Source organism: Augochlora pura, chromosome 5 (genome assembly GCF_028453695.1).
Source record: "Augochlora pura isolate Apur16 chromosome 5, APUR_v2.2.1, whole genome shotgun sequence".
Taxonomy (NCBI): domain Eukaryota; kingdom Metazoa; phylum Arthropoda; class Insecta; order Hymenoptera; family Halictidae; genus Augochlora; species Augochlora pura.
This window is the reverse complement of record NC_135776.1, coordinates 1,725,634-1,740,822: the sequence shown is the minus strand read 5'-3', so window position 1 is coordinate 1,740,822 and position 15,189 is coordinate 1,725,634. Positions and strand designations below refer to the sequence as shown.

The 15,189-nt window shown below is 55.4% G+C and overlaps 1 protein-coding gene across 2 annotated transcripts in view; it reads right to left on the bottom strand.

Moving 5' to 3' along the window:
- Positions 1-15,189, bottom strand: part of Dac (dachshund family transcription factor) — a 179,035-nt gene that overhangs the window by 27,035 nt on the left and 136,811 nt on the right. For both annotated transcript variants that reach the window (XM_078181128.1, XM_078181129.1), the window contains exon 8: positions 13,275-13,358. In XM_078181128.1, coding sequence (XP_078037254.1) covers positions 13,275-13,358 — 84 coding nt within the window. The remainder of the gene's footprint in view (positions 1-13,274; positions 13,359-15,189) is intronic.

The window sequence follows — 15,189 nt, the reverse complement described above, 5'->3', positions numbered from 1 at the left end:
ATAGAGGGCGGGAGAGAGATGGATGCGACAAGGGATGAGCGTTCGTATGCATCGTGCACGATCAGGGCCCTCTGGCGTATTCAAAGCGCGCAACGTCGCTCCATCTCGAGGAATGCGGCAATCGATTATCACGGTCCTGCATATCGATACTACCGTCGGACACAGAGAGGGCCGCGGACCCAGAGAGACCGCTCTCTCCGAGGAGCACAGAGACCCCGGAGGAGGTGATCCAGAGAGAGAGAGAGAGAGAGAGAGACAAAGAGAGGGAGTCGTTGGGGCCGCGCGCGCTCTCGGCTCTCCTCTCTCTCTCTCTCTCTCTCTCTCTCTCCGCTCTCGGCACTCGCTTCTACGCGCGAGCGAGAGGCAACCAGCGAGCAAGGGTGTCCGCTTAGCGCCGCACTCTCTCTCCGCTACCCTGGCCTCACGCACACGCGGCCGACTAATGACATCGGCTCCTCTATAATACTCGTGCCTCGAATATCATCGGCCCGATATTGCCACCACGAGAGATTAATGTTTCGTCCTGGCCCATCCTCCACCCACCCCCCCCCACAACCTCCGTCCCCTCCACGGATGATCACCATCGCGCGATCTTTACCTCCTCGCTCGATTCTATTTCGACCAAGCTATTTCTAACTCGCCGGAACGGATTTTGACGCGAACGCGCCGATCGGTTGCGAAAGGCTTGTCAAATTGAGGTTCGCTCTCGCAGCGGACGCCGTCGAAGATACCACTGCGTTTCTATTCGTCGACGAATCGCTTTCCATGTATAACATGTTCGACGAGGAACTCTACTGGGACAGTTTTCAGATTATCGTAGAATTGGCCGGAGTAGAAAACGACTGTGTTGAGATCCAACACAGCCCGTCGAATCTAGTTTAAATCGCGAGACGGCAGGTTCCAGCCCCGCGATGACGGAGGTAAAAACCGAGGGACGTCGCGACGCGTCTGTCGTCGGGCCGATAAACGTCAAAGCGGCTCCCCGAGCACTCTGGAAACTTGGAGACGAGCGGAGTTTCGGGGCAGGGTCGAGATCGGCGGGGGTGCGGTAGTTGGTCCGCGACGAGCGGCGCCAACGATAATGGCGGCTATTAACGAGCCGTGGCGGGCGCGAAGGCACCTGAGCCCAAAATATCGCCGCGATTAATGCAATTACAGCTTACAAGTCCCTCTCGGCTCTAAGACCTCCGGTATTACTAATTCAATGTGCGCGCACCGTTCGATGTGTTTCCGGCTCGGATCGTAGGGATCCCACACCGTCCGTTCCCCCCCTCGACCCCTCTTACACCGCCTTAGCCCCTTTACTTTCTCCTTTTCCCACCCCCTTCGTCCGCGTCTCAGCCGGTCTGCGTCCCGTCCTCGCAAAGGACCGCTTCCAGCGTGCGTTCTCGGAGCACGACGAGGTTAGCTTCTGCATCCGATCTTTTGCAGTTAAATTCGTCGATGGATAAACGAGCCGAGATCGGTCGTCGATGAGAGAATGTGGGAATACATCGTTCGAGGATCGTCGGGACCACGAGATTTCCCAGTTGCGGCCTCTCCGGCACTCGTCCTCGAGTGGATAGGATAGCGTCTCTCTCTCTCTCTCCCTCTCTCGAACAGGAAGATGGTCGTCCCGGACGCTTGTATCTCGCGAGGGCGGATCAAGAGCCTCGGCTACGAACGGATTACAGCGTTTCCGCTCCGCTCCGCTCCTTGCCGCATCTCGCCGCGTCTTGCAGCACCGGTAGTGGCGTTTGGCGGTTGCGGTTAACGTAATTACGCCGAAGGACCCTGGCGCCGGGCCCCTCGCGAGAAACCGCGAACGTCTTAGCTCGACGTCTCGCTCGTTCCCCACAGTTTCCATCCCCCGTGGAGCCCCTGCAGCAGCAGCATAGCCGCGTACCGATCCAGATGCCCGAGCGTCTGCTAATCGGCGGATCGACACCGCAACGCGTTCCTCGCCGCCCTTTACGCCCCTTTCCGCGTTCCTCGGAGCGTCTTGGATCAAGCTAGCAATGGATTTCCAAGATTAAACGCCTCGGCCCTGCTACAAATTGCCTTTTCGATGGCGGAACTTTGCAAATTGTTCCTAGATTCGAGCTGCTCCCTCTCACCGTGCCGGTGCGGCCTTCTATGTTCGGTTCATCGTCGTTGTCGCGAAGGTACGCACGAATCGTCCGCGTTAGCGCTAGACCGATGCAAACGCCATCAAATTTCAGCCGTTCCAGGGGGCGAAGACTCCGTCGGAATGGAAAATAAAAACGGGAGAGATCGATTTTTTGGTGGACAGGAATTCCGCGAGTCCGAACGCGGTGCACCGATTGCGCAATTACGGTTGCGCGGCTACCGATCGCCGTCGTCATCGTCATCGACGGTGTTTACCGTGGCGCGCGGGGCGTACCGTTTGCGTGTTGACGGGGCTGGCACGCACACCGTGCAATCCCATCACGGTTTATTAGCGCGACGATCGGGACAATCGGTCCAATGATTACAGCCGAAACATAATCGTTAACGCGTACGACCCATTAATGACTATGGACCATTCTCGATGCCAAATTGGTGGCGGCGAATGGGCTCGAGAGAGCGGGATCGCGGTCCGCGCGTTGATAGGCTCGCGCGCGCGCCAGCCGGCAGCAGACGCGTGTAACCGCGCGAAACCGCGTGAAACGCTTGTACGCGACCGATGATGAACGGATTTCCACACGCACGCCCCTCCCCCGCGCCCCACCGTTAATCCTCGTTACGACAAATCAAAACGTAAACGCCGACATCGTCCACCCCGCGCGCGCCGTCGGCGACGGTGTGCCGCCCGACGGGGTCCGGTTTCCATTCCGGTGCGCGTCCCCGTCCCTCTCTTTTCATCGCTCGACACCAAATTCTCGCGAGCCGAAGCCACGGACCGCGTCGATTCCACTCTTCAATTCCGATCAATTCCGATCTACGATCGATGCTCTCTGCGAACGCGCAGAATAAGAAAATATTCTCCCCTTTGAATCCAAAGTACAACTTAACGGCCGCAGAGGGTCGCGCGGGATGAGATTCCAGGCGCAACCGTAACCGTGCGTCGATACAGAGGGTGTGCGGCGCGTGCAGTCTCCGAAAATCGGATGGCGGTTTCATAATTAATGAGATTCTCCGTCTGTCCGTGAGAGGCCTTTCCTCGCGACGCCACCGTTATAATTAGAAATATGCTTACAGCCGTAATTCCGGAGAGGCGTGGAGGAGGAGGAGGAGGAGGAGCGGAGAGAGACGACCGAGAACGCGAGCGCGCCGAGATCGAGACCGGCGGCGAGACGACGGGGGTGGCTCGACCGGGGAGGGTGAGCACGTTTACTGCCAATAAGGGACGCATGCATAATAGAAAGCCGTAGATGGTAGTCGACCGGCCGACAGAAGGACTTACACGGGAATGCTACTTTACGAGGACTCGTATTACGAGGGTGCAGGATTCGTCTTTCATACGCGGGCGGACCTTTACTCGCGACACAATCCGCTCGCTTTCTTTGCCGTGCCACGGCGCCACCGGGAAAGGAGAACGAATTATTGCCACTTTCGACTGCCCTGGCATCCATTTCGCCGACAATCTCTGCACCGTAGGGGCCGAGTGTTCCGCGGTTCGTACTCTTTCAGAATATTTTCGCATCGACGTCGACGATTTCTCTGGTACAAAGTAAAATTTCTTTCATCTAATTTTATTCTTTCATTTTATTTTATTTATTTTTCTTTTTTCTATTTTAGGTGTTCGCGCCGATATAGTAGCGACGTCACCGTTTTTGTCAAGGGAACAGCCGAGAGAAGAGTCTCGCCCGTTCGGAGGCGTCCATGGATAGGCGGGGGTGCGAGAGACGACACACGGGGGTGTCGGGTTTGGGCCGGGTAGGGTGACGCCGGCCGGTAATAACGGGTTACCGGTTACGCGCGGACATTTATTTATTTACGCGTCGCGCGCCGGGTAATTTCGCATGATTCGAGGTTCCGTTCGCGCGTCCTGGAAAATCGCGACTCTAAACGCAGGCCAGTCGACACCGTGTCCGCTCGCCGGAGAAAGATCGCGGTGGAAAATTCAATCGTTGGAAAATCGAAACCCGCCGATTTGCCTGGTCTGCTGCTGCGATTGCCACCAGCCATCGTCCTTCCTAAGGCGCCCTTTTCGAAGGGAAAACGATCGCTGGTCGCTTCTCTCGAAGCATACTTTTGCTCGCGCCCTCGTTAAATCTTGGCTTTGCCCACTGATTTCGCAATCATGGCGAATCACGGAGTTGGATTATGCGTAGGTTATGCATTTAGATTGTACGTAAATTGGTGCAGTCGGATGACACGAGACACCCGCGCGTTTACAACAAATTCGCGTAGGGGGTTGATTTAAAGTGGAACGATCGGATCTCGTCGAGCAACGTTTCGCCGATCAATGTGGAAGATTCGCAAAAATCGTTGCAGCAAAAAAAAAAAAAGAAAAAGAGAACCGAGAAAGTTCTGGGAAAATTGCGAAGGGTCTGCGGAGACCGGCACGCTCAGAATTTTCGCGAGCGTGTTTCCCGGAGCCGAGCCGAGACGATTCAGGAGAGCGCGGACGAGCGCGCGCGCGCGCGCGATTCCGCTTCGCCTCTCGCTTCGGCTCGACTCCTCTACGTGCGCATACACGGCCGCTCAAGTAATTCGCGCAATTTCATCTAAATTCCGCAGCAACGAAATTTCTCGCGTCGTCTCTCCGCGCTTTCGCGTCCCCCGCCTGCTCCGCCGCCGCCCCGCGTCGACCCGCCGCCCTGCGCTCCGCCGGGCCTAGGCGCTCCTCTTTCCACACACGTGCACACGCAGGTCGCCGGCCCTATCTCTCTGCCCGTACGCCCCCGTACGGAGCGGAACCGAGAGAGCTACCGTAATGGTATTTCTTACGCTCTTTGTTTATCACGGGAGGTTGCCGGCGCGCTCCTCTCGCTCCCGCCTCGTTCGCCGTCTCGCTCTCGACGTTATTATGAAATACGATTAGGTCGGTACACCTCTGTACTCTCTTCCATTTCTCGCCTGTACTCGCCTTCCGCCCTTGCAGTCGCCCGCCCTCCCTCTCTCTCTGTCTCTCCCTATCTCTCTGTTCAGTCTTCGGTTATTTTGAATATTCGCATCCGCGGATGCCGATGCTTCGAATACCGTGTCGCGCGCTCCTGCCGCAATTTTTTCGTACATCCCTGGTCACGCGAGTCGCCGTAGCAATTTCAGACATTGGATTCTCTTCGCGAACGATGTCAGCGGCCTGCTTCGTCCCATTTTTTTCTTTTCCAGAGGGCAGAGCGAGAATCGTTCCTTTGAAATTTCTCCGTCCAAAGTGACAAACTTATCTCCGCGCAGCCCCCAGTGCCGCGGAAGATGCGACGCAACTGCTCGCAGCAGGATCGGCGACAACGACGCGCGTCCGCATTTTCCGCGGCCGTTCTCTCTCGCGGCCGCTCGCGGAGAAACACGCTTCTATTTTTACGTAAGGGGTCGGCAACGCGTAAACGCCGCAGCCCGCGCGGCCCATCAGCGCATTAACAATTATATTACGGAAGCTCACTGTTACGCGCGAGCGAATTCATACGCGTGCCTTCGGGGCTCCGTGGGGTGGAAAGCAAAACCGCCGCGTCGGGGAGAGAAAAAAAAACACGCACACACTGCGGGAAACGCGGACGAGAGACACGCACTCCGTTCTCTCGAGTCATCCGTTTCAGAGAAAAAAATCCCAGAAGCCATCGAGGACAATTATTGTTCGTACAGCAGAAATAGATTGTTATTCGAAACTCCTGCGTCGTGTTCGGGAAATAGAAATCTGGGTGTCCGAGAACGAGACCTGCGAGCGATGGACAAAGTGTGGCGAGAGAGGGTCGTAAGGGGCAAGAAGAGGAAGAGAGAGAGAGAGAGAGAGAGAGAGAGAGAGCGGGTGGGGCAGGACGAGTAGTCTCGGCGAGACTTAATTAAACAGCGGGCAAAGCCAGGTTAGTTCACAAAGTGACCGCGGCACCTACCCTTGTAGCCACGAGCATCGACTGCTCGAACCCGAGGCTCGAAGGCTCGATGCTCGAGGACGGTGTAGCGCCGGGGCTCTGGGTTATGCTGGCCGCGTATCGGCTTCCGGCGGGGTCCGTCGACCACGGTGTACCGCCTCCGTCGTCCCTTGAACCGGATCGAACCAGCAGCAGCTTTTAATCGGTCCGGCACTTTTCCCCAAAGATTTTCCTCTTGCGCGAGAAGAGCCGGCTCTCTCTCTCCGTCTCTCTCTTTCTCTCGCGAGCAGGAGAGCTTGTGCACGCCCGCGTTGACGAAAGCGGCGGCCAAAGAAGTCTCTCGGGGATATCGGGCAAGGTGTTGCGGGGGTAGAGAGAAGTGGGGAAAAAAGGGTCGCGAAACAACCTTCGACACTGGACAAAATTGAAGCCCGGGGAACGGAAAGGCCAAAAGGGGCTGGCTCCGCCGCTTGCTGATCGGTGGCGACACCTTTGTCGTCGGGCGCGCGAGCCACGGCACAGAGGTGTCCCGTCCCCGTCCACGATGTGCCAAGGGTTTATTTCTCGCGGAGGGTGGGGCTCGGGCGGGCGGGGGCACAAAGGGGGCGAGGGCAGGAGGCAGGGGCGGAACAGTCGCCGAGCGGGTGCCGGGCACCGTCGCCACACGACGTTCTTTTTATCTCAAAGCCGTATCCCTTTTGCGCCTCTTCTCTATTCCTCAATTTCCAATGAGTCGGAATACGACATGAAACGCTAAACTGCCACAAAGGGGGCAGCGGTCGAACCCTTTGCCCCGGTCTCACTCTCTCTTTCTCTCTCCGTCTCTTTCGCTCCCGCCGCGCTGTTCCAGGCGGAACACCTCTCCTCCTCCTCCTCCTCCTGTGTCGCCGCCTGGCCAACCTCACACCCTCTTTCCGCCTTTCGATTCTTTCGCGCGGCACGAGACGCCTTCGTTCACCCGATATCGTTGCCAGGATTCGATTAGGGGTGGAGATCTTGGGGACGGAAGGCGACGAGAGGCTCGCTCGCAGGATTCGATGCGTCGACGAGACGCGGCTTCCCAAAGCGTTGGATATTTTTCAAAGCCCGTTTTATTTCTCGCGAGAACGTTTTCGCGTTTGAATCTGCGAGGGCGGCGTCGATCGTCGGTGTTTGTCGCTGCGATCGGGACGACGGCGTTTCCGGTTACAGAACTCAATGAATCAGAATGGACGTAGGGGTGGAGGGGAGGGGAGGGCAAAGGATTCGGTGGACGTGTAAGGGTGGTCATCGAAGCGGTTGGACGGCCGTCTAGAAACGTAACGGACGTCGCTGGACGACGGCTAGGGCGTTGCAACGTTTGTTGTACATCCTCCGCGGTAGCAGCGGCGATGCCATCGGCGTCGACGCCAACGTCCCTCCCGCGTCTCTCGCGAACCATTTACAATGCCGGAGGGTGCTCTCTCGGTTGGAGCCCGGTGTGTGTAAACTGTTCACTTCAAAGCAAATCAGCTATCGTTACGCACGGCAGCGTCGACGTCATCGTGTGTCCGTGCTCGTTGTTGTTATGCTGTTGTTGTTTTTGTCGCCGTCGTTAACGTTGTTGTTGTTGTTGATCGTCGTCCTGCTCGACGTTGTAGCCAGCGTCGCCGTGGCCGACTCTTTTGAGAATTAGCTTTTACCAATGGTTCGAGGATAACGCGGCGACGCAACGGCAATCGCGGACGATGGTTCTGCTTCGATGCCCGCCTCCTCTGTCAGCATTTATCCCGTTCAAAGCGATTATAGATCGGCGATGTAGCGCGTCAAGGATGCCTCGGGATTAATCAAAGGACTCGGCGCCGGTCGATCGAATCGGATTTCTGCGATTTGCGGTCTCGTCGCCGGCTTTCGCGCTTTGCGGATCGAATTTCTTGGCGGGCGGGGCACGGATCTGTCGAATCCCTCTCCTCTCAGATCTCGCGAGGTTGCGCGTTCCGTGAAACGTAGAGTCGATAAAGTTTCTTGGATTTTATAGAAATCGCGAAAGTGTATCGATTGTCGTCGTGTTACAGGGGACTAATTCACCCTCGCGCGGTCGGCTCGTCGACGATTCCTGTCATCGGCGGAACTGATTTCTCGGCCGCGGGAGATATAACGTGGCGCGCGGAGAAGAGCGGCCGGGATAGCTGGGAAAACTCGGGGATAGCGTGACGATCCGGCATGATCGAGCTGTACACCGGGGGTGGAAGCGCGGGCGCGCGCGCCCGGCAAAGTCCCTCGGGTCCCAATTACACCGACACCCGATCCCGGCATTACGGCCGGGCTAATTCAAGGGGCGAGGAGAGCCTGCCGCGTATAAATCTCGTCCCGTTGATTGTACAGTTTCAATTCCGTTTGCCGGGACCGCGTGTCAACGTAACGATCCGCGAACCGGCGTTCACGCTCGCTTTTCCACCCCTTGGAACGAGAGCGCCGTTCCTTCACACCGCGAGCTGTACCACGCTACATTTATTTTCCGAGGTGTAGCGGCAGCATCCTTACGCTTCGTCAACACATCGAATATATCGAAGAGAGATAGAATCGTCGTACGTTCGACGAAAGCGCGAATAACTCGGAATAATTTGTCCGGAAATTTTAATTAGCGCCTCGTTTCGATCACGCTTGCGATTCGGCGGTCCGGGGATATCGTTTTTCCAGGATTTCAGGGCGGCCTCCGCCCGGGTGACAGGGTTCGTGAAAACCGAGGCAGGTGACAAAGGTCTCTCGCGCGAGTCGAAAGAAAACGGAAGGCGAGAGACGCGGGGGCGAGAGCGTTTCACGCGAAAGGGTTGTTTCTCTCTGGCGACAAAAGGTTCGACTAATTACGAGAAGGCCGCAAGTTGCTGCGGAGCGGTGGCAAAGGCAGCTGTCGGTTCCCAAGGCGGTCCTGCCTTGCTCTGCCTGTCGGAAGGTTTACGTAGAGAGAAAGAGGAGAGAGAGAGGGAGAGAGAAAGACGAAAAGCTTTTTGCTGGAAGAGAGAACGCGATTGCGATAAGTCGACCAGAGTTTCCGGTCGCAGATCCAGTCCAGAGCTTGTCACTGGTTTCTCGTTCTATTTGTTATGCCAGCTCCTCCAAACAGTCGTCTATCCTTCTCGATGACGACATCGTCTTTCCGGAAAAAAACCCGGGCTCGATTTACGTCTCTGGAAACGTGGGAAACCGTCGCCGAGATAAAAAGACGCGATCTTGGATCGTCTCTTCGACGCGTCTTTTTTTCAATCTTTCGGCAACGAAATTATAACGTCAACTTTGCTTCGCTTCATCTATATAGACTCGTTCGCAATGCTACTAGGTCCATTCCGCAAGACTTTATACGATAATAAACGCGTCGCGACTGCCTAATAATCCATAGTCCATTGATTGGACCCGCGGAGTTTCGGAGGGTGCATCGTTCGAGGGTAGACGAGACGACATTTCGGACGGATCGGCGATCGCGAGAGCGCCTCGTCGATCGTGGCAAAGGTCGTCGGGCATTGTTCGAAGATCGCGGGTCCCATTAGGAAACCCTTTGGCCCGCGACGACGCGAAACCGAGCCGCCGATTCCTTCTCGCAACCCCTGCCAAGATAATACGGCCTGGCAGCCGGCGGGGGGTCGGAGATTTCAACCTTTACCGAAATGCCAAGCGGGGCTTTAAACGGGCTAATAACACCGCTCCCCGTCGAGCCCGCCACCCCCTCGCCCGCCGGTCGGTCTCTCCTTATTGCGCAAATTGCCTCTGCGACCGGCGGTACGAGACGATCCGCCGACTATAAAATTGACAACGACCCCGCGACCCTAACGATCCGCGAGACGCGTCGACGAACGAATTTGTACGGTGATGAACCGTCTTCGGATACCGCTGATCCACCCTGCGTCGTCGACCCTTGGTTTCCTCTCGCGTGGCAACACCTTTTTTTCGCGGGAACAATGTCTCCTCGGTGCTACCCTTTGAAAAATGATTCGAATGTCTATTACCCCTATTTTTGCTTTCAAACTCTACTCGTCGCTTGCCAATTTTTTCGCGCACTTGTTTCAGTGATTTTTGGCGACCTCTCCAAATGGGTTCAAAGTCGCCGAGCGTCGGAGCATATCTGCGTTCTAAAAAATTGTATCGGGCAAGATACGGCTGAAGGATGTTTCTGCGAGAGGTTTCAGGCAGGACGCTCGGTTTCTTAATGTATTAAAGGCGCGCGGGAAAGCGACATCGCCGAATAACCCCATGGGGCAGCCTTTTTCTTTCCTCGTGGGTCATTAGCCGAATGAAAGACGGTGGTCTCGGGGCGAGGGCTTGCGTCAATATCCCCGGGATGATCGATCATCCGGTCGGGACCGCGGGAGGCCTCGCGCAAATTAGGTATCGTCTTACGTGCCCGCTCGCCGATTCCATGCGAATCATCCGTAAACGTTCCACGGCCGAAATTCACCCGGAATATAGATCGGACCGACGAAACTCCCTCTCTGACGCTTACTCTACTTGTCCAATCTTCTTCTTCCACCTTCGTTTCGGTTCCGTTTCGCCCGTTTGTTAAAAAAAGCTGACAAAAAGCTCGACGAAAGTCGAGCTCGCGATTTCGTCGGAATTCCACCCGTATTTGGAGCAACGTGTCCGGACGGCAAAGGGAGGGCGGCGGGGCCTCCCCCGTCGGAAGATAAAGGTTTCCATAGTCCCAGCGGGGGTGGTAGACTATTTCCTATATTTGCGATATCGCGGCGCTCGAACGGTTGACATTAAGGGGTAGGGTTCGAAGACGAGCCGCGCGTCGGGAATAGATGGGCTATTCCGTGAGACCGGCTGTCATATTCATGTATTGACACTGAGCTGGTTGACTAATGGACTGCTGTTGTCACAGGCTCGTGTTACCGCGAGGGCCGATCCCCGGCCAACTCGTTTTTCCTGCGAATCGACCGAAACGAAACGACGAACCCGCGGCGCGTTCCTCGCTCGCCGTTCCCCGGCGTCGACTCTCTTTCCCCCCTTTTCCCTCTGGCGGACGATAGGGGGGCGGTGGTCTGCGGGTGTGGACGAGGGCAGGAAAAAAAGGCCGCTCGTTCCTACGACGATCGACGCCGCATCGTCATCGGCAACGCCGCGCCACGCCACGCCATGCCGCGTCGCGTCGCGTCGCGCCGCGTCGTGCCAGCAGGATAGCGACTCTCTTTTTATTCTTTTTTTTGTTTTTCATTCCGGGTGCAATATACCGATCGCCAGAGCCCGGTTCGCCACCCTCCCCCTCTCCGCGCACACACCTGCGTCCAACCGTTTCACCCCTGCAAAACACCCCCTCCCCCCCCGTCCCCGAGGCACGCGGATATATTCCCGTCGGTCTTCTCGACTTTTACATATTTATCGGGGCCGCGCGCATTGTGCTCGCGTCAGCCGAGACGCCGACATCTTTTGCCGGGAAAATCCGTGATATTGAATTTGCCTGGCCCGGACCGGGCGCCCCATACCCCCTCTCGCCTCTCGACCCCGACCCCGACCCCCGACCACAACCGCGACCACCTTTTTTCGGGCGCATTTCATCGATTTTTTTCTGGCTTTATTATAGGCAAAACCTGGGCCACTCGGACCGAGATTGGTTCGTCTCTGTAACCGGGCGCGATTTCGTTTCCGATGTTCCACGCGTTTTGATCGCCCGCCGGTGAGATTGGAACGATTCACGGGGATTTTCGGGGTTTATGGTGGACCCGCGGCGAGCTTTCCGAATTTTTAGGATGCCGCGAACAATGGACGTTATTAAGGTTTGGGTTTCATTGTTTGGCCGTTGACGCGTTGACGTCTTGCGATAGCAGGCGTTTATTTATTTATTAAATCGGCAAGTTGAAAGACCGTGTTAACCGAACCATGGTCCATCGAATCAACGCGCGATCACGATTGTTCGCAGAAATATTTCGCACCCTTTCTCGAGAAGCTGAAACGATACTCCGAGCGCCGTAAACGTCGAATTAAATCGAGATCGAATTCCGCGCCGCGCCTCTGCGGCATTAAAACTAGAACTTTGCAAACACCGTCACTCCATTAACATCCCTGGTCTATTAATACGAGATATTGATCCTCGCGTAGTTCGGTCTCGTCTCCGCGCCGTTATCTAGTCCGCAAGAATCTATCAAATTTTTATCCGATCCGTGTATCATCGTAGGATCGCGTTGGAGCAATTTCTGCGGCGACTCGAGCAACGGAAAGATTTTCGAAGGCGATGATTCACCGGGAGGGATCGATCTATCGAATCTTTTTCGGGATCTCGATTCCAGGGACAATGGAGTGAAATCTCGTCTCTCTTTCTTCGTTTCTGTCGGCGGGGGAGGGGGGAACGGGGAGAGACCGAGGAGATCGAGGAGAGGAAACGCGAGCGGACAAAGGGAAGTGGGTGTCGCGGGATCGACGAGTAGGTGGTCAAAGAGAAGCAGCCCGTAAACGCGAGTCGACTATTCTATTACGGACTGACATTCGATACAAACTTGGTCCGAAGGAACTATCACGCTCCGTCTTCGTTCCTCCGGGTCCTGCGTTCCCTTTGCAACCCTTCTGCCGACCCTACGGTCCGGGTTCAGTCGGGATTTCCTTGCAACCCCTTCCCTCGCTTCACGATTCTCAATTCTCGAGTTTCGCCACTGTCTTGTATTTCTTTTGCTTTGATCGAAGTACTTTTAATTTGCGACAAATTCATTCGATTCTAACGATATAATTGGATTTGTTTCAGGTTGTCTTGGGTGTCAACTGTGTTTCGCTGAACGAGGCCATCGAAGGACTTGAAGAATTCACCGCCAACTTCGTGGAATATTTTCGAGCGGTCAAAGCAACGCCGGAAAATTGTTGCCAAACTGTAGCGAGCTTGTAAGGTGACTCGACTCATCGTTCGCGCAACAACACCACGGGCACCGCGCGATCGAGAGGGGAGAATAACAGGGCACACGAGTTTTCCCGAGAGTTTATAACGTGTCCCGGTCGGGTGTGACTCGCTGATTTATCGTCGAGTTAACTCGCTCGTTGCAGAATGTCCGGGAGAGATGGCTTAGCTACCCGCGGATGATCGTCGCGCGTCGCGGATTCTCCGGCCAGGGTCTCTCGAAGAGGGAACGGGACGCTCGTTTGCAAGGCGCGGCGAGTCGAGTCAATTTTCCAAAGGCCGTAAAGAGTATCCGCCCCGACGGGGACAGCCGTCCGTCGTCCATCGTTCGTCGTCCGTCGCCCGTAAACCCGAGCTCGTGGAATTTCATCCGCGATCGCGGACGCGGACGCCTAAACGAGCATCCCGTCACCGTCACCGTCACAGAGGGACTCCTCTAGCCTAGCTGCGCACAGCCGATACGAAGTCGCCGGTTCTCTACTCACCTCGAACTTTCTGCTCGTCCTGGAGCTGCCGCTCGAGGCTGTCTTTCACTTCCCTCTCCCGCAGAACGTCCATCTTCAGCTCCGCTGTGAACAGAAGAAACTTTCGTTTTAACAATCGTCTTCGTTAGCTGGCAAATTGATTCTTAATTGTACGAAACAATCTTTAGGAAAATCTCACGTTTTCGGAAACTTTATTGTAAAGAGTTGTCTCTATAAAATCCTTACATGGAAGCGTATCAATTATAACAGTCAGATTCATCGTTAATGATAGCGAGAGAAAAAGAGAGAGAAAGAGAGAGAGGATCTTTTTGTAGAGTTTCTAGTGTTAACACATTCGCATCTATTTTTCCTTAAATTTTCATATAAATCGGGGTATCTTAGCAATGTAACACTTCTCGTAAAACGTCAACGACAACGTTTTCCTTTTTGAAACGAGAATGCTCGTTTCCCGATGCGAACGTGTTAATATGCTAACATAGCGATTGATCGTCGGTCCGCCAGACCTTTCACGCCACGGGATACCGTAGGAAAAACATATGCGAGTGAGTCGTCTGAAACGCGTGTGCCCCAAAGGGGGTTAATCTAGCGCCGCGCCGCGCCGCCGAAGATCCCGCGGCACTCAATTCGCAAGACGTGGCTGGAGGGTGCAGGGGGAATATCGCACGGTCGAGCGGCTCCGTGATTAAATCCAACGGACGACGAGCGGACTCGCGTAGTTAGCTCTAATAGAATTACATCGAGAAGCAGAGATTCGACCGCGCGCGTAGAGCCCGTCTCTCTCGCAGCCTGTCTCCTCGGCCATCTTTCTTCGTCTTCGAGGGCCCCCTCCGTCCTCCCGTTACCCCGGTCCCTCGGTCCCCCGGGGGACGACGAGCCGCGGCGAATTAGCCATTTCGAATCTCTGCTCGAGGGTGCCGGCGAACTATACCGGCCACTTTCGATCTTCCACTATCCGAAGATTACAACTTTCGAGAAACTCCGCGGTTGACATCTCTTTATCGACTCCATTCGAACGCAGAAACTCGCCGGGAATATCAAATGAAAGGGTTGCAACATCCCCTGGTCAAGGAACAAACGGGCGCAGTTCGTTCTCTGGAAACAGCTCCGCCGGGCGGCGAAACGCGTTCGGCTCCTAAATCAAGTAGGCTAATTCGTTTTAACGGAAGAAAAGAAACCGGGGGCGGATTCTTCGAGGGTGGATATTCCTCCCCTTCCGCTCGTCTGGCCCTCGAATTACCGCGGCCAATGAGCCGCGCAGCTCGTAACGCGCGTCTCGCGGCTCATCGACCGATAAGCTCTGCTCGTTAGATCGTCGCCAATTTCTGAATATTCCGCAGAAACGCGTAACGATCCCGGAAACTCAATAAAATCCTTCGATCCAAAACAGACGTCGCAGAAAACTGTCGTTGCCGGATCATTAGACGGATTCGATGCGATTAATTTCAATTTCGCGACGTTCCTTATCCATCGCCTAATTATTAGCGCGGCGAATAAAGATTGAATCGTCGCTGCGTACGAAAATTCTCACACTATATATGTCGCACTTGTGTTAAACGTGTCGTTATAATTATGATCTAGAACGCGCAGCGATATTCGCTTCGGTGTAACAGGTTTCGAACGTCGGAAGTCAATTTGCAAGCATTTGGCTTTCTTCGTGCGCGAGCGTTGCGTAGTACGAATGACTCGGAAAATTTTGGGGACGTTACGGGGGGGGACGGGGTGGCGCGGATCAAGCTCCGGTAGATTAGGTGGAGGGCCGCGTCTTCTCGGCAGTCTGCCGGCAATTTGAGAGCGTTTGCGAGGTCCATTAACGGCGGTAACTCTTCACGACCGGCCGCCACGAAGATTCAATTTGAATGCTAACCAGAATAGGAAGTTCGCACCGGAGCGGCGAGAGAGAGAGAGAGAGAGAGAG